The sequence below is a fragment of the Salvelinus alpinus genome, chromosome 16 (genome assembly GCF_045679555.1).
Source record: "Salvelinus alpinus chromosome 16, SLU_Salpinus.1, whole genome shotgun sequence".
NCBI classification, from domain to species: Eukaryota; Metazoa; Chordata; class Actinopteri; order Salmoniformes; family Salmonidae; genus Salvelinus; species Salvelinus alpinus.
This window is the reverse complement of record NC_092101.1, coordinates 33548284-33570090: the sequence shown is the minus strand read 5'-3', so window position 1 is coordinate 33570090 and position 21807 is coordinate 33548284. Positions and strand designations below refer to the sequence as shown.

At 41.7% G+C, this 21807-nt stretch overlaps 1 protein-coding gene across 1 annotated transcript in view; it reads right to left on the bottom strand.

Moving 5' to 3' along the window:
- LOC139541390 (KICSTOR complex protein SZT2-like) overlaps positions 1-21807 on the bottom strand; it is a 173931-nt gene that overhangs the window by 144566 nt on the left and 7558 nt on the right. The window contains exons 4-12 of the mRNA XM_071345992.1: positions 20228-20398; positions 19518-19661; positions 15805-15970; positions 15478-15584; positions 14875-15085; positions 12833-13003; positions 8572-8803; positions 8218-8347; positions 7761-7906 (exon numbers count right to left, since the gene is read on the bottom strand). Of these exons, the coding sequence (XP_071202093.1) occupies positions 7761-7906; positions 8218-8347; positions 8572-8803; positions 12833-13003; positions 14875-15085; positions 15478-15584; positions 15805-15970; positions 19518-19661; positions 20228-20398 (1478 nt within the window). The remainder of the gene's footprint in view (positions 1-7760; positions 7907-8217; positions 8348-8571; positions 8804-12832; positions 13004-14874; positions 15086-15477; positions 15585-15804; positions 15971-19517; positions 19662-20227; positions 20399-21807) is intronic.

The following is a 21807-nucleotide window of genomic DNA, read 5'->3' as shown; positions in this document are numbered from 1 at the left end:
AACTTGAATATGCATATTAAGAGCCTTATGCACGGTAGCGCTCTATGACGCCCCGAAGCCCGGTTTTTATTTTTGGCCTACATGATTCAGCCCACCGTTTGGAGCCCAGCGCAATTACAGCCTCAAATCTTCATGGGTATGACGCTACAAGCTTGGCACACCTGTATTTGGGGAGTTTCTCCCACTCTTCTCTGCAGATCTTCTCAAGCTTTGTCAGGTTGGATGGGGAGCGTCGCTGCACAGCTATTTTCAAGTCTCTCCAGAGATGTTCAAATCAGGTTCAAGTCCAGGCTCTGGCTGGGCCGCTCAAGGACATTCAAAGCCACTCCTGCGTTGTCTTGGCTGTGTGCTTAGGGTAATTGTCCTGTTGGAATGTGAACCTTCAACCCAGTCTGAGGTCCTATGCACTCTGGAGCAAGTTTTCATGAAGTACATGAAGTACTCTGTACTTTGCTGCGTTCATCTTTCCCTCGATCCTGAATAGTCTCCAAGTCCCTGCCACTGAAAAACATCCCCACAGCAAGATGCTGCTACCACCACCACACTTTACCAGGTTTCCTCCAGATGTGACACTTGGCATTCAGGCCAAAGAGTTCAATCTTGGTTTCATCAGATCAGATAATCTGGTTTCTCATGGTCTGAGAGTCCATTAGGTGCCTTCTGGCAAACTTCAAGCAGGCTGCCACTCTACAATAAAGGATTGATTGGTGGAATGCTGCAGAGATGGTTGTCCTTTTGGAAGGTTCTCCCATCTCCACAGAGGAACTCTGGACTTCTGTCAGAGTGGCCATCGGGTTCTTGGTCACCTCCCTGACCAAGGCCCTTCTCCCCCGATTGCTCAGTTTGGCCGGGCGGCCAGCTTTAGGAAGAGTCTCGGTGGTTCAAAACATATTCCATTTAAGAATGATGGAGGCCACTGTGTTATTGGGGACCTTCAATGCTGCAGACGTTTTTTGGTACCCTTCATCAGATCTGTGCCTCGACGCAACCCTGTCTCGGAGCTGACGGACAATTCCTTTGACCTCATGGCTTGGTTTTTGCTCTGAGATGCACTGTCAACTGTGAGACCTTATACAATCAAGTTGTAGAAACATCAAGGATGATCAATGGAAACAGGATGCACTTCGAGTCTCATAACAAAGGGTCTATTTATTTTTTCCCCTGCAAAATAAAAGAAGAAAAAAAGTTTTTGCTTGGTCATTATTTGGTATGGTGTGTAGATTGATGAGCACATGTTTAATTTCATCAATTTTTGATCAAGACTATAACATGTGGAAAAAGGGAAGGGGCCTGAATACTTTCGGAATGCACTGTATTGCCTAAGGCATATTACACATGGCAGAAAAACATAGAAAAAACTGATTTAAGATGTCTTTGGTCTTAATTGGTCTAGCCTATACTCCAAAATTACACAAAGTCAAGTAATGGCCTTTGAGAGTGGACTGTATTATTATGCATACTGGATCGACTGGTTATCTTATGCTCCAAAATGTCTATCCATGAGTCTGGGAGAGAACGTACAGCCCTAGGTGATGCTGTTGGTTCATTGATTGTGCAGGGTGGCTTACAGTTAGTCTACAAATAGTGAATTGTATTTGAATATATATATGTATATTGAATAGCCTAGTAATTGGGATTTAAAAAAATATTTTAATAAGCAATTGGGTGACATTACTTTTAGCTATACAGAATATCTAACCACCATGCGTTTCCATCTCCTCCTCTCTCTCCTTTACTACTTTCTCGAGCGTGCAGACGAGCTGTCAACAGTTTAGGGAAATACACTACATGGCATCGAACATTTCATTCCAAAATCATGGGCATTAATATGGAGTTGGTCCCCCCTTTGCTACTGTAAAAGCCTCCACTTTTCTGGGAAGGCATTCTACTAGCTGTTGGAACATTGCTGCGGGGACTTGTTTCCATTGAGCCACAAGAGCATTAGTGAGGTCGGCACTGATGTTAGGCGATTAGGCCAGGCTTGCAGTCAGCATTCCAATTCATCCCAAAGGTGTTCGATGGGGTTGAGGTCAGGGCTCTGTGCAGGCCAGTCAAGTTCTTCCACACCGATCAACAAACCATTTCTGTATGGACCTCACTTGGTGCACAGGGGCATTGTCAAGCTGAAACAGGAAAGGGCCTTCCCCAAACTGTTTCCACAAAGTTGGAAGCACAGAATAATCTAGAATGTCATTGCATGCTGTAACGTTAAGATTTCCCTTCACTGGAACTAAGGCGCCTAGCCCGAACCATGAAAAACAGCCATAGACTATTATTCCTCTCCACCAAACTTTACAGTTGGCACAATGCAGTCGGGCAGGTAGCGTTCTCCTGGCATCCGCCAAACCCAGATTCATCGGTCGGACTGCCAGATGGTGAAGCATATTTCATCACTCCAGAGATCGCGTTTCCACTGCTCCAGAATCTAATGGCGGCAAGCTTTACACCACTCCAGCCAATGCTTGGCATTGCGCATGGTGATCTTAGGCTTGTGTATGGCTGCTCTGCCGTTGAAACCCATTTCATGAAGCTCCCAACAAACAGTTCTTGTGCTGGCATTGCTTCCAGAGGCAGTTCAGAACTCTTTAGTGAGTCTTGCAACCGAGGACAGACTATTTTTACGCGCCGCGCACTTCAGCGGTCCGATTCTGTTAGCTTGTGTAGCCTACCACTTCGCGGCTGAGCCATTGTTGCTTCTAGACTTTTCCACTGCACAATAATAGTACTTACAGTTGACCGGGGCAGCTCTAGCAGGCCAGAAATGTGACAAACTGTCTTGTGGCATCCTATAACGGTGCCATGTTAAAAGTCACTGAGCTCTTCGGTAAGGCCTTTCTACTCCCAATGTTTGTCTAGGGAGATTGCATGGCTGTGTACTCGATTTTATACACCCGTCAGAAACGGGTGTGGCTGAAGCAGCCGAATTCACTCATTTGAAACGGGTGTCCACACACACTACATGGCCAAAAGTATGTTTCGTTGCGAAAACATGTTACTATCGATGTTCCTTAACAAATTTAAATTGTTGTCCCAAATTAAGGACTGGTAGCTGCATGAACAATGTTGGAGAGCCCATGGCATACATAGTTTGCGCGGAATATCACCTGTCGGGCAGCTAGAGCATGCTCCTTAAACAGGAATATCACCTGTCGGCAGCTAGAGCATGCTCCTTAAACAGTGTGAAGTGAAATAAGTGTTCTTATATGTATTTCTCAGCTGCTCATATTAAGCACATGCTCCACTATAAACCTGAAGTAGCCTACGAAACAGAACGGTGGGAAAGCGTGCGGGCTCCATTCGCTATTGGGGTGCATACAGAGGACGTGTCTTTTTTCCCCTGCCCCTGTTCCTGCCCATTTGATAATGGGCCATTCTAAATCTAAACTAATTTGACATATTAGTAAAGATTAAATTGAGAATAGTTTGATGGGTGAAAATATTATCACTTGAGAGAACAGCTATGCAGTCTGGGGCAAGGAACAGAGCACAAGCTTTTTTTGATACTTTCTCAAATCATCAATAGTCTATAGTCACATCATGCAGGCCATATATGTTTTGATTTCTAAGACATTCTAAGGTTTGTATCATACACAACTGAAGTTGCCAAATAACTCTACATCTAGCATATAGGACATGTTTCAAAATGTTCATATGCACACTTGCTCTGTAATGGGAAAAATATCCTTTCTATTTTATTCAGCTAAGTACAATTATATTATTCTTACTATAAAATAAAATGTCACAGGACTCATACATATAAGCATATCTTGTGAGCTAAATGAACAAGTCTACAGCCTATGGCAGGGATCATCAACTAGATTCAGGCGCGGGACAAGTTTAACTTGAGTGGATGGTCGGGGGACCGGAACATAATTACAAATCATTTGTAGACTGCAAATTGACCGCAAGAAGCCCAAACAGATAGAAAATGTATAATAATAACTGGGCCGCCAATTGGGGAACTCTGGCCTATGGCATGGCGCATAGCAATAAATAATGGATTTATTGTGATGGTATGTATATTAAACTGATTTATTCAACTTTTTAAATGTAGATGATCCAAAAGGTGCGCATTAATGGCTTGTATGTGTGTAGGCCTGGAGATGCTAAGCATGACAATAACTTCTGACAAAATTCTATGACCGCCACAGCCCTAGACACAGAGAACGTGATTTTTATTTTAAAGGTAGGGGTGTGGATCAGAAAACCAGTCAGTATCTGGTGCTACCACCATTTGCCTCATGCAGTGTGACATAGACATAACTCTTCGCATAGAGTTGATCAGGCTGTGGATTGTGGCCTGTGGAATGTTGTCCCATTCAATGGCTGTGAAGTTGCTGGATATTGGCAGAAACTGGAACACGCTGTCGTACACATCACTCAAGAGCATCCCATACATGATCAACGTCTGGTGAGTATGCAGGCCATGGAAGAACTGGCACATTTTCATCTTCCAGGAACTGTGTAGATCCTTGCGACATGGCGCTGTGCATTATCATGCTGAAGCATGAGGGGATGGCAGTGGATGTATGGCACGACAATGATTCTCAGGATCTCGTCACGGTATCTCTGTGCATTCAAATTGCCATCGATAAAATGCAATTGTGTTCGTTGACCGTAGCTTATGCCTGCCCATACCATAACCCCACCACAACCATGGGGCACTCTGTTCACAACGTTGACATCAGCAAACCGCTCGCCCACACAACGCCATACATGCTGTCTGCCATCATCTGCCCGGAACAGTTGAAACAGGGATTCATCTGTGAAGTGCACACTTCTCCAGCGTGCTAGTGACCACTGAAGGTGAGCATTTGCCAACTGAAGTCGTTTACAACCCCGAACTACAGTCAGGTCAAGACCCTGGTGAGGATGATGAGGACACAGATGAGCTTCCTTGAGACGGTTTCTGACAGTTTGTGCAGAAGTTCTTCGCTTGTACAAACCCACAGTTTCATCAGCTGTTCAGGTGGCTGGTCTCAGATGATCCCGCAGGTGAAAAAGACAGATGTGGAGGTCCTGGGCTGGCGTGGGTACACGTGATCTGCGGTTTTGAGGCTGGTTGGACGTACTGCCAAATTCTTTAAAACGATGTTGGAGGCGGCTTATGGTAGAGAAATTAACATTAAATTATCTGGCAACAGGGATGTAAAAAAAATTGTGCACAACATTTGAGAGAAATACGTTTTTTTTGCGTATGGAACATTTCTGGGATCTTTTATTTTATCTCATGAAACCAACACTTTATATATTGCGATTATGTTTTTGTTCAGTATTTTTTATTTTACCTTTATTTAACTAGGCAAGTCAGTTAAGAACAAATTCTTATTTTCAATGACGGCCTAGGAACAGTGGGTTAACTGCCTTGTTCAGGGGCAGAACAACAGATTTGTACCTTGTCAGCTCGGGGATTCGATCTTGCAACCTTTCGGTTACTAGTCCAACGCTCTAACCACTAGGCTACGCTGCTGCCCACAGTGGTTCCTCCTTTAAAAGTTGCAGCGTACCACGGCGCAGCTTGCATGGTGCCGCAGAATTCTATGGCACGTATTTCAGTTTGAACCACCGGTACCATTAAAGCTAGTTAGTGCTAGTTTGACCACCAGAGGGCATCTTTGAGAAGCATTGGAAAGCCTTCAATAATGTCTGCACTAGAGAATGTGGGCATGAGACCAGGGTTCAATTCCCCGACGGGGAGGAAGGAGTAGGCTGTCCTTGTAAATAGTAAATAAGAATTTCTTCTTAACTGATTCCATATGTGTTAATTCATAGTTGTGATATCTTTACTATTATTTTATCATGTAGAAAATAGTAAAAATATATATATTTAAAAAAAAACTGGAATGAGTAGGTGTGTCCAAACTATTGACTGGTAGTTGGTTAATTAATTTGATAAATATTATGGTGTTTCTATTCCAAGAAAAAACCTCAGTTTGTGCTAGGATGGAACGAAAAACATAGCGCTGTACAACTTGACGGTCGGGTGTACAGTACTAGGCTATATAGTTAAAGAATCCAGTGTCCTGCGGGCACACGGGAGACAATTCCCAGATGGGGAGGAAGGAGTAGGCTGTCCTTGTAAATAAGAATGTGTTCTTAACTGACTTGCCTAGTTAAATAAAGGTTTCACTAAGAGCATAACATTTCTACACAATAATTTTCAAATTCGAGTCTAACCAATACCCAAACTGAGATTCAGTGAAAATAAAAATCTCATTGAATTATCAAGACCAGTCCCCATGCTTGTATCAGAGCAGCGCGAAGCGGTGCTAAAATAGTCGTAGGCTATTACTTCAAATCCTATTGCTTCTAACTTCAATATGCTCTTTAAATAAATAAGACCTACACCACTATTAACAGCACATTACTCAACACTAGTGAGGCCCATGTCGCTTACGGTAGGCCTACAGTATATCAAAAAGTATGACGTGACTCTCTGCCAATAATTAAATACAGAGGATTGGAGGATATTTCTGTAATTCAGTGATATTTATTGCCATATTAATTTGTTATGGATCCATAACTAAACAAACATCTGCATTTTGAAAGAGTATTTTTATCATTATTTTATTAATGAAAGCATAAAGATGCCATTATTAGTTACATTGTTTTAGTTTGAACGTGCAGACTGGCACTAAGAACAGAACAGCGGGAACGTTTCCGTAGTCAGCTCCATTATTAGTGCAATGCCACTTAAAGTTTTGCCAGTGTGGCGGGGTGGGGGTCCTCCCCCTCCCCATGGGCTAGGTCGCTCTTCTGCGCGCGGCTCTGCGGTCCATCCCATGCCCCCTGCTCTCATGCCTTGAACCTTGCGCGCTTTCGGTGGATACAGCTGGAGAACTGCAAGGCAGTCCCATTGTGCGCCACTCGGGATCCATGACCAATATGTATTGTCTTGTTAATAATATATCTGAGAATATCCAAAGGGCTTTTATATAATTCTAAATTAATAATAATAATAACAACGCCTTTGTTTAAAAAATAACAATATTTTGGAGATGATTTCATTTTCAAACTTAAAATTAGTGAGAAAAAGGCTATTCTTGAACATGCGGTGAGACATTGTTACTAATTTGTAAATAAAGCCAGTTTGTTATTTAGAATTATTGATTTCTGTTTTTAGAGGGAGAAAATACAAAAACCTAGTCATCTCATGGGTCTCCCAGTCGAGGCCGGCACAGGTATTGAACCAGCATCTGTAGCAACACAGCTTGCACTGCTATGCAGTGTCTTAGACCGTTGTTCCACTCAGGCGCTGTACAATGTGACCGGTTGGCAGTGGCCTACAGTACTACAGTAAGAGCAAGATAATCCTAACAAAATAGAATAGTAAAAACCTTAGTGTAACAACAGTTTTAGTAAGTAATACTGAAGTCTGCACAATTATCAGTTTCTATTTAGGTCGCCCATTAATTGTCAGTTAGAGACACAGTAGGACCCAAAAGCATAATCAGTGCTCTAACTCCCCCTTGCGCTGGTCTGGAGCAATGAAGTGGTGACGCAGGGTACCGTACTAAACCACAAATTACCTCTAAGTACCGCAGCATAATCACAAAACTTTTAGTGGAGCAACCACTATACAATGGTTGGTGCGTAGACCTGAAACAGTCAGTAGCGGAACAAGAGAAGGTCCACAGTTCTCTCTCTCTACTATTGACTGGGAGAGGACTGTAAAGACTGCTCCCAGTGATGATATTGATAAATTGACAACTCTATTGAAATCTAAAAAAAAGGTACAATAACTGTAAGGCATCTCTCACATGTCGTGCTCCAGGATGATGGTGATGCGGTGCATGTGAAGCCATCTCTGCCAGAAGTTTGCATCCATGGACAGGATGGGCTTCCAGTATGAGGCAAACTGGGACTGGGAGGAGTCTTTAGAGCAAATGTGCTGTAGGGAGAGAACCTGGAGGACAAAACAGGGCTCTGGTCAAAAGTAGTGCACTATGTAGGGAATAGGGTGGCATTTGGGATACAGCCTGTGACTATGTGTCCTGAGGTAAATAGAGACGGTGTGGCTTGTAACAACACAGTACAGAAAATCACGATGACAATATTTGCAAGTAAAACATTCAAAACAGCCTCTATTTGCTGAATCAATGTTACTTAGAGCAGGCAGAGTACCTCCAAACTGGTAAAATAAAGGCTAAATAAACAAACTAGGCTCAGTCCCTAATGGTGAAAATACATTGTATGAAAGCCAGACAGAGTAGATACCGGCATGGTGGATCCAGGGGGGATGTAGAAGAGAGGAACTCCGTTCTTGGTGCTCTCAGGTATGGTGTAATTCTCTGGGAGAGAGTTAAAGGACTGCAAGTGGACCAGCATCTGATCCGTCTGGTTTATACTACAGAGGGCAGAATAACATGGGTGTTAACAAGAGAAATGCACAGTATACGCTCACAAAATTGTTTGAAGCAAGGCACTTTAAACAACCCTCTATCCTGAGGTACTACTCCGTGGCTGACCCTGTACCTCTCAACGTGTGTAGTTGAGGGTTGAGATAAGCAGAAGACAAATCTCATTTTCTCACACTCACAAAATTGCCAATAGAGTATCTATTCTATTGACCTCTGCAGTGTGTTCCAAAATCGTCGTATGACAGAGGTGCGGTATGGAGAGGTGATGGGTTTCCTCAGAGTACAGCTGATATCATGGAGGATGTCGTAGCTTCCCTCCATGGTGACCTCTATCCAGGTGGTCCTCTTGACAGGGTCCAGGGGCCACTGGGCCACCGCTAGGTACTCTATTTGCATGTTGTGTTTCCATAGCAACACCAGCTTCACCTCCAGCTGGGTGCCACCTAGTGGGAAAGGGAGCAGAACAGACACTGAAACACAGCATTTATAGAAATGTATACAGTTAGTCTGGAAGACTGGGCCTAGTGAATGCTTCTGCAGTAAAACAGATCTATATGGAGGGTTTTACGTGAATAGTAGATGATAACTTGAGGTTACTTGGGGCTGGATAGTATAGGGGTTTTCAAACTTTTTAACATCAAGGACCCCCAAATGTTATGAGCCCCTGGGTGAGGACCCCTACTAAAAAATATATATATTTTCGCAAGCTGCCAATTAAGTTCCTGAGAGCAACATGCACAATGACTACCAGCGGTATTCCTACTACACATTTTGCCCTCAATCAAACTTCATTTACATAGCACATTGCAAACATGAATGCAACGCAAAGCGCTTTACAGGGAAAAAATACTTAAAAACACAATGAAAAAAGAAGAAATATTTACTACTACACAAACATAAGAGGTTACAAAAACTAAAGAATAACAAAAATAGAAAGACTCAAAAAGGACCATAAGGTTAAGGAAAGTTAAAAAGGTGTTTTCAGCATGTCTGATATGTATTGGGGTGCACAATAGTGGATTGATTTAAAAACCAATAGAATAAACTTCAAATGAATTCTAAAACTCACAGGCAGTCAGTGCTCTCCATCTGGTCTTGGTCAGTACCTGAGCTGCAGCATTCTATATGTTTTGTAGTTGACCAATGGCATGCTTGGTAGACAGGACAAGACAGCATTACAGTAGTCAAGCGTGCTTATAATAAAAGCATGGATGAGTATCAGCCTGAGACAGAAACGTCCACATGTTGGCAATGCTCCTCAGGTGGTAAAAAGCCATTTTGGTTCGAAATTGAGTTCAGAATCTAAAATGACACCAAGGTGTTTAACCTTTATTGACCATTAATTAAAATGTGCGGACAGATTCTCTCTGTGCTTTGGCTCCAATAATAAGTACCTCGGTCTTGTCTTGATTTAGCTGGAGGCCATCCAAGTATTTCAATCACTAATACAGTCAAATAATGTATCTGTGAACCTAAACTCCTCTGGTGACTCAGAAATGTAAAGTTGTGTATGGTCTGCATAGCAGTGAAAATCAATGCTGTGCTTTCTGATAACACTACCAAGGGGTAACATTTAAAAATGAAACAGTACCGGACCCAAAATCGAACCTTGTGGAAAGCCACTTGTGATATCTATTTTCTCTGAGCTATGTTCACCAAGGGTGACAAAACTATTGACCGGTTAAATAGGTCCTAAACAAATTTAGAACAGGACCGGAAAGGTCAACCCATCTCTCCAGTCTGTCCAGAAGGACATCATGGTCAACAGTGTCAAATGCAGCACTTAAATCCAAGAGTTTGGCATCTGTTGGCTCGAAGATAATTTACCACTTTAACATCTGTGATGAGGTGTGCATGAAAATCAGATCGGAATTTTCAGAAATACAGTTGGCACATCCCCAAAAATATTTTAGATGTTTGAAAAACAGTTTCTCCCGAATTTTTCTGAAGTATGGAAGATTAGAGATTGGTCGAAAATTGCTAATGATGAAGAATCTATATTATTCTTAGTGCAGTGAGGAAAGTGCCTGTAAACAGGGAGTGGTTAACAATAGCTTACACTTCTTCAGATATGCAAGTAACTGTTTTGAAGAAGTTGGTGGGGATAGGATTGAGAAGGCAGGTAGAAGGCTTAAGTTGTGATATCACTTTCCTGAGCATGTCTGTATCAACTAGGGAAAATAACTCCATAGTGCCTTTGCATGGAAGGCTACGGAACATATCAAACTTCTCATCAGGTCTTGCTTGACTGACACCTAGCCTAATGTTTGTTATCTTATCTCTGAAAAATATGCTGCAAACTCATCACATTTAGATGAGGAAAGTTCACAGAGGTTTGCGGGGGTAGGATTTATCAGGCCATCAATGGTCGAGAAGAGCACTCTCAAAATATTCTGACTTGTTACATTTGCTGCCTCAGAATATCATAATGGACCTGCAATTTCCGCTCTGCCTTTCTGCAATTTATTTATTTCCTCACTACTCCAAGGGGCGCTCCGTTTGGATGTGGCTTTTTCAACTTTGTGCTCAGTAAGGAGGCCATTCACGAAAAAGGTTTTACCAGTGATTGTTCTAACATTTAAAAGCTCCATATTAAATTACTGTGTGCCACTCTGCCCCTGGGGCATCTGCCTCGAGGTAACCAATGGAATAACAACCAAATTATTAATGTTGCAACCACATCTTTGGACAGTCTTCAATCTATCAGAATGGTAGGATATGACAGTTTGTATAAACTCACTAGAAGCCAGAGTTAGAGATACATAAATGAGGTTACTCACAATAACCATAGTGCCATTTCTACGGGAGTTGATATGATTTCCAAGTCCTCTGTTGCTTATTCTGACAGGGAGAACTGGAGCACTACCAGACCATAAGTACGATTCAGTTTGCCTGGGCTACAGCAAAGTCATGGTACTTAGAAAGCAGGTTATCTTTTTCTCACAGCCGAGCGAGCAGCCAGGAGGACCTATTCCCTAAGCTGCTTGATGGTGGTGCATTTAGGGAAGACAAATCCCTGTCCATTTTTCAGTTCCAGCTTATCTTCATCTTGTGATTGTGTGGAAAGAATCTCACACCTAAAGCATTTGTGCCCAGCCGTGGATAAAAACACCGGTGGGCTAGCACTGCTAGCATTAGCTAACTAGTACTTAACTATTAGCTAACTAGCAGCTAACTACTACTTAACATTGTCATGACGTTGTATGAGCTTTATGATCCCCATAAATACAATATTTCTGTAATCCAACCAGTTGAAAGTGTCCGTTGGTACTTAAAGAATATGATGTCAGATCAATTGGTGTCTGGGACATTATATCTGATAGAATGACATAAATGATATATCTTGGAAAGTCTACACATTCTAGTTATCAGATTCACATGGAATTGTTGTGCAATTTAAATGTTTAAATATGAAACTGTTTGTGAAAAGATGAAATGTAATTTTAGCTTCTAAATGAGAGAATTGTTTTCATAAGTAAACTACGCTCACTCAGCCACTCCCAAGTGAACAGACATTGGTTGAGAACTATGAAACACGCCCTTCCCTCCCCCAATACAAAAGCCCGTTGACGGAAGTCAACCTTAGTTCCCGACGACGTGAGGACTGGTGTCCATTTCAACGTGGAGGTGACGATCACCACGCTGTTTGTGTCTCTTAACCAGGACTCGACTCGGACTCAGGTAGCCTGGTGACTGGTGGTTACAGGGAAGCAAGAGTCACTTGCGCGATGTGTAGCCTGTGATCGGAGGCAGAGCGGAGCCTGCCTGCCCACAATCATCGCTTTCTCCCCTGCAGCTGGCGTAGGCTGTGTGTGCGGGAGGGGGAATCCTTCGCCCTGCTAGAGAACAGAACCCTCGCTGGTCTGCGCACCCAGTGCTGCTAATATTCTGCTTATCATAGCAGCCTATCCAGTCCAAGTCACGAGAAAGCGAGTCCGAGTTACCAATGGTCGAGCCCAAGTTGAGTCAAAAGTCATGAGTTCAGAACTCGAGCACTACAACACTGGCTCAAAGTACCTCACCAGTGCCACACAGTACCTCAAAAAGGTACACTCTTAAACCAGTGATAACTCAAAGCCACCATCTAGCATCCACATCACATCACTGCAACTGTTTTACTGCATAAGCATCTGCAACCCTAAAGGTCCACTATCCAACCCCGACCCTAAAGGTCTACTATCCAGCCCCGACCCTAAAGGTCTACTATCCAGCCCCGACCCTAAAGGTCTACTATCCAGCCCCGACCCTAAAGTCATTATAACTATAGAACATTTGTTTGGTAAAAGAATAAGACCTATTAAAAATGGATGACTCGTGACTCTACCATTGTTGACTCAGACTAAGACTCTACCTTCAGCCATAGTGACTCGTGACTGGACTCGGACTTGGGCACAGGGGACTCAACCTCAAGGTGTAGTGATGCGACTACAGTACTGCTGTGAGGTAATGTGACTGGTCAGAGAGTCCTGTACCTTTAGTAAGGTTGATCTCCCTGATGGTGTATCCCTCTCTCAGTCTGACCGACACCACACTGACCAGATGGGCGTGCACCTCCTTCTCTGTGTGCTTCTTCCTCCTCATCACTAATGCAGGGTTCCCACGGGCTGACACCAGGTGCTCATTGAACAGCTTGTGCTGAGACACTGTGAAGCACACATACAAATAAATAATAATTGAATTCATTAATTCATGCATGCATTAATTCACAGTGTTAAAGAAACAGCAACAAGAAGGCCCTGACATGTGATTCAATATACAGTAGCTTATACTATTATTGAGAAGCAAGGTAAAGAAAGTACTATTATCAACATCATGTTTTTTCACTTCCCCTGTTGCAATATCGACTATGACAAACTTTGCTCAACCAAAACTCTGGTACCTCTCACTTTGAAAAGCATCAGAAACAGACAAAAAGACAACCAATTTTATCTTGTCTAGGTGTCTAGCCAGCCATTAAAGCCTGTTCTTTCATCAGCATCTCTTCATGTTAAACCTCACATTATAAAGATTGACTTCTATTCAGAGCAGCCAGACATCTCTGCGGGTGTATCATGATTCACACAGATAATGATGGGGTGTTTGGAAATGACAAGAGAATCGTACAAAAGCCACTGTGTTTGGACTGTCACAGAGAGCGCTAAGGAGTTCAATCAAGAACACTATCTATAAAATAACTTATTTCAGCCTAAATTGCACTCTGATGGGGATTGGGTACACAGCAGACGACAGCCAACTAATGATCATAGATATGTCCCGGAAACTAAATAAAGAGAACAAATAATGTCCTCAGCTCTCAATTTTTCTGTTGATTTGTGTGTATGCAGAAAAACAGACAAAATATACTTAAGTATCAAAAGTGTATGTAATTTATAAAATATACTTAAGTATTGAAAGTAAAAGTATAAATCATTTCAAATTCCCTATATTAAACAAACTAGATGGCACCATTTTCGGATAACCAGGGGCACACTCCAACACTCAGACATAATTTACAAAAGATGCAGTGTTTAATGAGTCCCCCAGATCAGAGGCAATAGGGATGACCAAGGATATTCACTTGATAAATGCATGAATTGGACAAATTTCCTGTCCTGCTAGCCATTCAAATTGTAATGAGTACTTTTGAGTGTCAGGGAAAATGTATTGAGTAAAAAGTATGTTCTTTTCTTTAGGGGTGTTATTTTCTTTAGGGATGTACTGAAGTAAAAGTAGTCAAAAAGATAAATAGTAAAGTACAGATAACCCCAAAAACGACTGAAGTAGTACTTTAAAGTAATTTTACTTAATGTATATTTAAGTTATATTTATTTTAAGTTAAGAGAATTTTACATTCAAGAATTGTAACATTAAAATTACATTTAGACTGTAAAATATGTCCTTTAGCACATTTCTTATAGAGGGTATCAGTCTTGCATCAAATAGTGAATTCCACTGTATGCAGAGTGTTGCATGAATGTCTGCACAGCGTTATATTTTCACAGCTCTGTCAGTAAATATCGTACAGTAAATATTGGACTACAAGAGAGTTGCAAGCCTGCAAAGGTAGAGTTATTTAAAGCTTTGAACGGGTCGATTGGGTTCTGGAGGTGTATGGTTACAGCAATTGCGCAAGGATGGTGTGGCCTGTGGTGGTTGGCCCAAAGTGATATCTTTCATGGGGCCCAAAATCCCTGGCGGCGGCCCTGTTTGCACCACTGGATTAGCGTAGTCATAGCGCAATCTGTAGTTGATAATCAGTGACCACTAAGTGGATGTCACCAACTAAAGTATTCAAATTACTAATGTTTAACTTCCGACATAATGCCGGCATAACAATGTGACAAGGGTAATGACATGCCTGTATTATCATGATGTGCTGTGCAATTTAAAAGCTAATGGTGGGATATGAAAAACAATCTGAGAATATGAAAGTGATCTACTCAAATCCTGTTTTGGCTCAGGACATTGAGCCAAACTGTAATGGCAAACAGTGAAAAAGTTTTAAAAAATTAAAAAATACCATACTCTTTCTTACCACAGTAGTACTCAGGGTTCATGGACTCGCTGGTCTTGAGGAAAGAGTATGTGAGGAAGGCGTTGTGGTAGGTGTTCATGTCCTGACTGGCCAGGTCAGGCTCAGGACAGCTAGACAGGTAGGAGCCAAAGGTCGCCAAGGAGATGAACTTCATCAGCTCAACGTTAGGGATGTACCCAAAACTACAGTCGTATGAATAGGCCCCGCCCACCTGACAACAGAGAACGAAAACAAAATATGAAACCAACCACAACTATAGATTATCCACAATATGTAAAGATTTATTCAGAACCATCTTTGATTACAAAAATAGTGTTACTGAATGAGAGATAGACAGTATTTAGTAGTTGGATTCTCTGAAGGGCAGTTGCCTGCTGGCCTAAAATCCAAACTGAATCCATGCTGAGTTTCACTTTGTTAAACAGAGCATGGACTCAGTTTGGATTCCAGGCTCGTTGTCTGCCTCAGTTGAGAAGAAACAATAATCCACAGTAAACAGCAGCTCTCATGGTGTGTCCGTATGTTGTAATGTACACTGAATATACACAGCAGTTTGACCCAAAGGTAAAATAAAATAAAATATGTTGTGGCATGTTTCAGTACCTGAATGAAGGAGCAGGTGATGGTTCCACTCCTGAGCTGGTTCAGAAGGGTCTCACACACAGCCACGTCAGGCACACTGGTCACCCCATCTGTAATTATGATTACACCTGGAGAAGTTTGATTGAGAGTTTGGTTTAATGGGTTACAACAAAACAGGATCAGCTCAGGTTAAGGCAGGTAAAACTGACTGAAACAAATGGCATTCTTCCCTAGGGAGCAGTGGTAAAAAGCTAGGCTTTCAAAGACAAATAGGCACAGTGTGGAAAACCAACCTTGATTTTTCGATTGAACAGAGAAATGCAGTAAGTATGGACGGTCTAAACCAACCTGCGATGGAGTTGGGGGGCAACAGCTGTAGAGCTAGGATGCCCTGTCGCACCATGCTGACCAGCCCTACGTCTGCAGTCACCATGGAAACGCCATGTTTCCTCACAGGCACCTCCTCCATGATCATGTCACTGCCGAACCCAGGGCACGTGATTGGCCCATCAAACTATGAGAGAGAAAATGAATGATCAACTGAGATCAACCTGAATATGGAGGGGGGGGGGGTATCCGGGGGGCTCTGAGATACCAGAACACATTGAGAGAAAAAAAAAAAATCTAACAACATAGCAGCACAACAGACAGAGTAAACAGCCAAGTAGCCTACTATCTATGGTGGTGAAACAGACAGCACTCTCCAAGGTGCTGATTAATTCAAATTTCTTATAGCCTAATTTTCTAGACATCAATGTACAGCAACGTTTTTAGACATCACTGCAGAACACCCGCCATATACACACATAGTCAGCTGTGGGGCTTACCAGACATCATGTAGCAGTAGAACAAATATCACAATATCAGAAGATAACTTCAAATCAAATAAATCAATATAGGCTACAGCAGAACACACGAGAATATATAGGCTTCCTGCCTATGTGATAATATGATGCACATATTCACATTAACCTCCCACAATGACTATCCCCGTATCAAGTCCACTTTACTCCTGACAGTCAATTTCTTGCTCAAAGCTATGAGCGGGCCTGTTGCTGTGATGTTTAGCCTCCTAAGGCGGTTGGGAAGATAACACTCAAAATGAAAAAAATTGTCTGTAGAGTAACTATAACCTGGGTGTCCTTGTCTACAAGGCTTGCTGACACCAAATGTGCCTTGGTTCAAGCATGTTCAAAAACCTTTTTTCTGAAGGCTCTTTGTTTTTTTTGCTTTTTTACAACTGAGGCAGAGGATTTAACTGTACATTCCACCCACTCTCTTGCTAGTTTAAATCAGTGTGGCAGGATAGGATGATTACACAGAAGGATCACCACACTTTTACATGATGATGGGGCAGGAGAAATAACGAGGAGCCAACTTAATTTAACAGTACCTCTTGCGGCATTATTTATTAATTGTTTCACTGTTCGCACTACAAACATTTGGAAAAAAGCGAACAGGGCCTCAAGAGTGGCGCAGCAGTCTAAGGCACTGCATCGCAGTGCTTGAGGCATCACTACAGACCCGGGTTTGATCCCATGCTGTGTTGCAGCCGGCCGTGACCGGGAGACCCATGAGGCGATGCAAAATTGGCCCAGAGTTGTCCGGGTAAGGTTTAGCCGGCCAGGATGTCCTTGTCCCAACGGACTCCTTGTGGCGGGCCGGGCGCATGCACGCTGACTTCGGACGCCAGTTGTATGGTGTTCCTCTGACACATTGGTGCGGCTGGCATCCGGGTTAGGCAAGCAGTGTCAAAAAGCGGCTTGCCAGGGTCATGTTTTGACTTTCACCTCTCACGAAGTCCATATGGGAGTTGCAGCGATGAGACAAGACTAACTACCAATTGGATATCACGAAATTGAGGTGAAAAATGGGCAAAAAGTAAAAAATAAATAAAATATATGTATTTGCAAACAGTGAAATAATTTATAAATAATGCCGCGAGAGGTACCGGATCCGAGAAAGGTGTCTGAATGAACAAAGTCAACTCAGAGAGGTCCCGGATCTGGTTCTAGCAGGATCCGGCTCAAATTAAGCACTGCTTAATACCCCATAACGACAAAGTCAAAACATATTTTTAGGAATGTTCGCAAATTTATTGAAAATTTTATTCAGAAATATCTCATTTACATAAGTATTCACACCCGAGTGAATACTTTGTAGAAGCACCTCTGGCAGCGATTACAGCTGTGAGTCTTTCTGGGTAAGTCTCTAACCTGGATTGTGCAATATTTGCCTATTTATATATTTTTTTATTCTTCAACCTCTCAAATTAGTTGTTGATCATTGCTAGACAACCATGTCAAGGTTTTGCCATAGATGTAAGTCAAAACTGAAAGTCGGCATCTTGGTAAGCAACTCCAGTGTAGATGTGGCCTTGTGTTTAGATTGTTGTCCTGGTAAAAGGTGAATTCATCTCCCAGTGTCAGATGGAAAGCAGACTGAACCAGGTTTTCCTCTAGGATTTTCTCCTTTGCTTTAGCATACCTGTTAAAGCAGCCAGCTGATTCTAGCCATCCCTTCTGGTTAGTTCTAGCCGGGCAGCTTAGGCTCCCATTCAGAGGACCCCCACTTTTGTCAGTGTCTTATTGGTCAAGGTCACGCCAAATACTTATCACCACATCTCGTTCAGCCCATCAGTGGCCTTGATTCCCGGGACTTCAGTTTCAGTTAGTCTATGACCCAGCATGCTGTGTGGTCAAAAACATGCTTTCCCCATCCTGATGAGCACTTCCCCAGTTTCCCTCCTGCTGAACTTTTTCTCCTGTGGACTTAATCCCTGTATGTCTGATGTTTAATTGTGCGTGCATCTAAACAACCACATAGTTAATGTCAGTTCTCACTGTATATGATTCTCAGTTATCTGAACCATGAGTGGTCAGATGTGTGTGTGAGGACATCTTCTTCCATTAAACTCCCCTTAAACTGGACATCCACCTAATTCTTGTTCTGACATTCTGTAGTGGTTACTATCGGTCTTAAGCTAGCACCTAAGGTTTCTTATTACATTCATGGTCTTTCAATTCCTCTACAACCCTACCCCTGTTTTTCAAGACCCATAATATGATGCAGCCACCACTATGCTTGAAAATATGGAGAGTGGTACTCAGTAATGTGTTGTATTGGATTTTCCCCAAACATAACACTTCGTATTTCAGGACAAAAAGTTCATTGCTTTGCCACATTTTTTGCAATATTACTTTAGTGCCTTATTTGTATATAATATTTGTATTCTGTACAGGCTTCCTTCTTTTCACTCTGTTAATGAGGTTAGTATTGTGGAGTAACTACAATGTTGTTGATTCATCCTCAGTTTTCTCCTGTCACAGCTATTACATTTTGTGACCCTTTTAAAGTCACCATTGGCCTCATTGTGAAATCCCCGAGCGGTTTCCTTCCTCTCTGGAAAATGAGTTGGGAAGGACACCTGTATCTTGGTAGTGACTGGGTTTATTGATACACCATCCAAAGTGTTATTTATAACTCCACCATGTTCAATGTCAGCTTTTTTTTACCCATTTACCAATAGGTGCCCTTCTTTGCGATGCATTAGAAAGCCTACCTGGTCTTTGTGGTTGAATCTGTGTTTGTAATTCACTGCTCGACTGAGGGACCTTACAGATAATTGTATTTGTGGGGTACAGAGATGAGGTAGTCATTAAAAAATCCTGTTGAACACTATTATTGCACACAGAGTGAGTCCATGCAACTTGTGACTTTTTAAGCAGATTTTTACTCCTGAACTTATTTAGGTTTGCCATAACAATACTTATTAACATTTCAGCTTTTCATTTTTTATTAATTAGTATACATTTCTAAAAACATAATTCCACTTTTACATTATGTGGTATTGTGTGTAGGCCAGTGACAAATAATCTCAATTTAATAGATGTTAAATTCAGGCTGTAACAACAAAATGTGGAATAAGTCAAGGGGTGTATATGCTTTCTGAAGACACTGTTTGGTTCTGGTCAAGTGTAAAAAGATTGAAAGATGACCTAAAAGGTTGTCACTAGTTCAAGTGGTGGTCACAGTACTGTAATAAGCATGCGTTCCCTTGCCTGGTCATGCTGCTGTTGAAGATGGCCGTGATGTTGTTGTAGGACCTCTGCTATGTTGTTCTCCACTGACCGAAGCTGCTGATAGATCTGGTGTAGGAAACTGTCCAGGTCTGTACGATCCAGCTGACAACCCTGCACCAGCACCTACACAGAAGAGCAGACACAACAGTCTCATTAGATTAGAGGCACATATAACTAGAACGTACAGTACAGTTTCCTTTCCCTTTAAAAGGGACAATCTGCAGTTGCTATATCCATTTTTGGACTTATAAATTAATGATATGTACCCATTGATTCTTGAAGAATATAACTTATACATTCCTCATGAGCTTAGTTCAACTGTCATACCCCATCAAAACACAAAGTTAATATAAACAAACACTATATATAGCCTGAAAACACAGATGGTCAGTCCTAGCACCCATAGCGCCATCTATGCATTTGAGAGTGGTTGCATTTCTCCAGCCACACCCCTCAGATTTTTTACAGAAACATGGAGAACGCTTTGTTATTATTTCAACTGCTCGGTGAGTGTCCAACCATCAATGTGGTGGCATTGTCTACTGCACATGAAGGCGACCATAGTCTTTCCATCATTCAATCAACAAGAATGGTCTAAGATCCACTACATAAGATAAGAAGCTTGACAAAGAAGACTAACTAAACAAGAAACACATTAATATTGATATGAACACTAGTATTATGATCACCTGGTGTGTATTGAGCCCGATGATGGAGGAATAAGCCAGGATAGTGATGAAGATTTCAGGCTGAAATAATAGATCTGTGCCTGGAACTTTGAAGGGTCGGACCAGTCCAGCTAAGCATCGTGACAAGGCATGGAACACCTCGTCAAATATCATCTCCCCTGTGCTGTCATCCTGTGAGCAAAGGGAAATAATATACACTACCGTTCAAAAGCTTGGGTTCACTTACAAATGTCCTTGTTTTTGAAACAAAAAGTGTTTTTGTTCATTAAAATAACATAAAATGTATCAGAAATAGTGTAGACATTGTTAATGTTGTAAATGACTATTGTAGCTGGAAACGGCTGATTTTTAATGGAATACCTACATAGGCGTACAGAGGCCCATTATCAGCAACCATCACTCCTGTGTTCCAATGGCATGTTGTGTTAGCTAATCCAAGTTGATAATTTTAAAAGGCTAATTGATCATTAGAAAACCCTTTTGCAATTATGTTAGCACAGCTGTACTATTTTATGAAGCTGCCAGTTGAGGACTTGTGAGGCATCTTTTTCTCAAACTAGACACTCCAATGTACTTGTCCTCTTGCTCAGTTGTGCACATGGGCCTCCCAATCCTCTTTCTATTCTAATTAGAGCCAGTTTGCGCTGTTCTGTGAAGGGAGTAGTACACAGCATTGTACGACATCTTCAGTTTCTTTGTTTCTGGCCATTTTGAGCCTGTAATCGAACCCACAAATGCTGATGCTCTAATGCTCCAACTAGTCAAAAAAAAACATTAAAAGCCTGTTTTATTGCCTCTTTAAATCAGAAGAACACTTTTCAGCTGTGGTAACCGAATTGCAAAAGGGTTTTCTAATGATCAATTAGCCTTTTAAAATGATCAACTTGGATTAGCTAACACAACGTGCCATTGGAACACAGGAGTGATGGTTGCTAAAAATGGGCCTCTGTACGCCTATGTAGATATTTCATAAAAAAATCAGCCGTTTCCAGCTTCAATAGTCATTTACAACATTAACAATGTCTACACGGTATTTCTGATCAATTTTATGTTATTTTAAAATGGACAAAAAAAAATGCTTTTCTTTAAAAACAAGGACATTTCTAAGTGACCCCAAACTTTTGAATGGTAGTGTACATAGAATTACTATAAGGGAAGAAGCCCCAGTTTAACTTAAACACTCATGAGCACACTCAATATGTACACCGGTCTACCCATCACTGAACATTGGGGATGTCTTTTCTAGTAATTTGATTTCTATGGGCAAAACTAGCCTGCTGTAGATAACACATCAAACAACAGATCAGGAGGAAGAACAATTAGTAGCTTGGTTTGGTCTGCTCTTGACAATCTACCAAAATAGCAGTGTTATGAAAGTGTGATATGCAGCGCATGATTGTCACAAGGGATTGTAAACTTCCTCGTTGTTAGCCTAATTATTGCCAAAAAAAAGCATCCACACAATAAAAGTATATATTCATAGATTGTTAAATACTTAAAAAGCACACATTATAATTTGGAGCTACATTTATATTTTGGTCATTTAGCAGACGCTCTTATCCAGAGATACTTACAGTTAG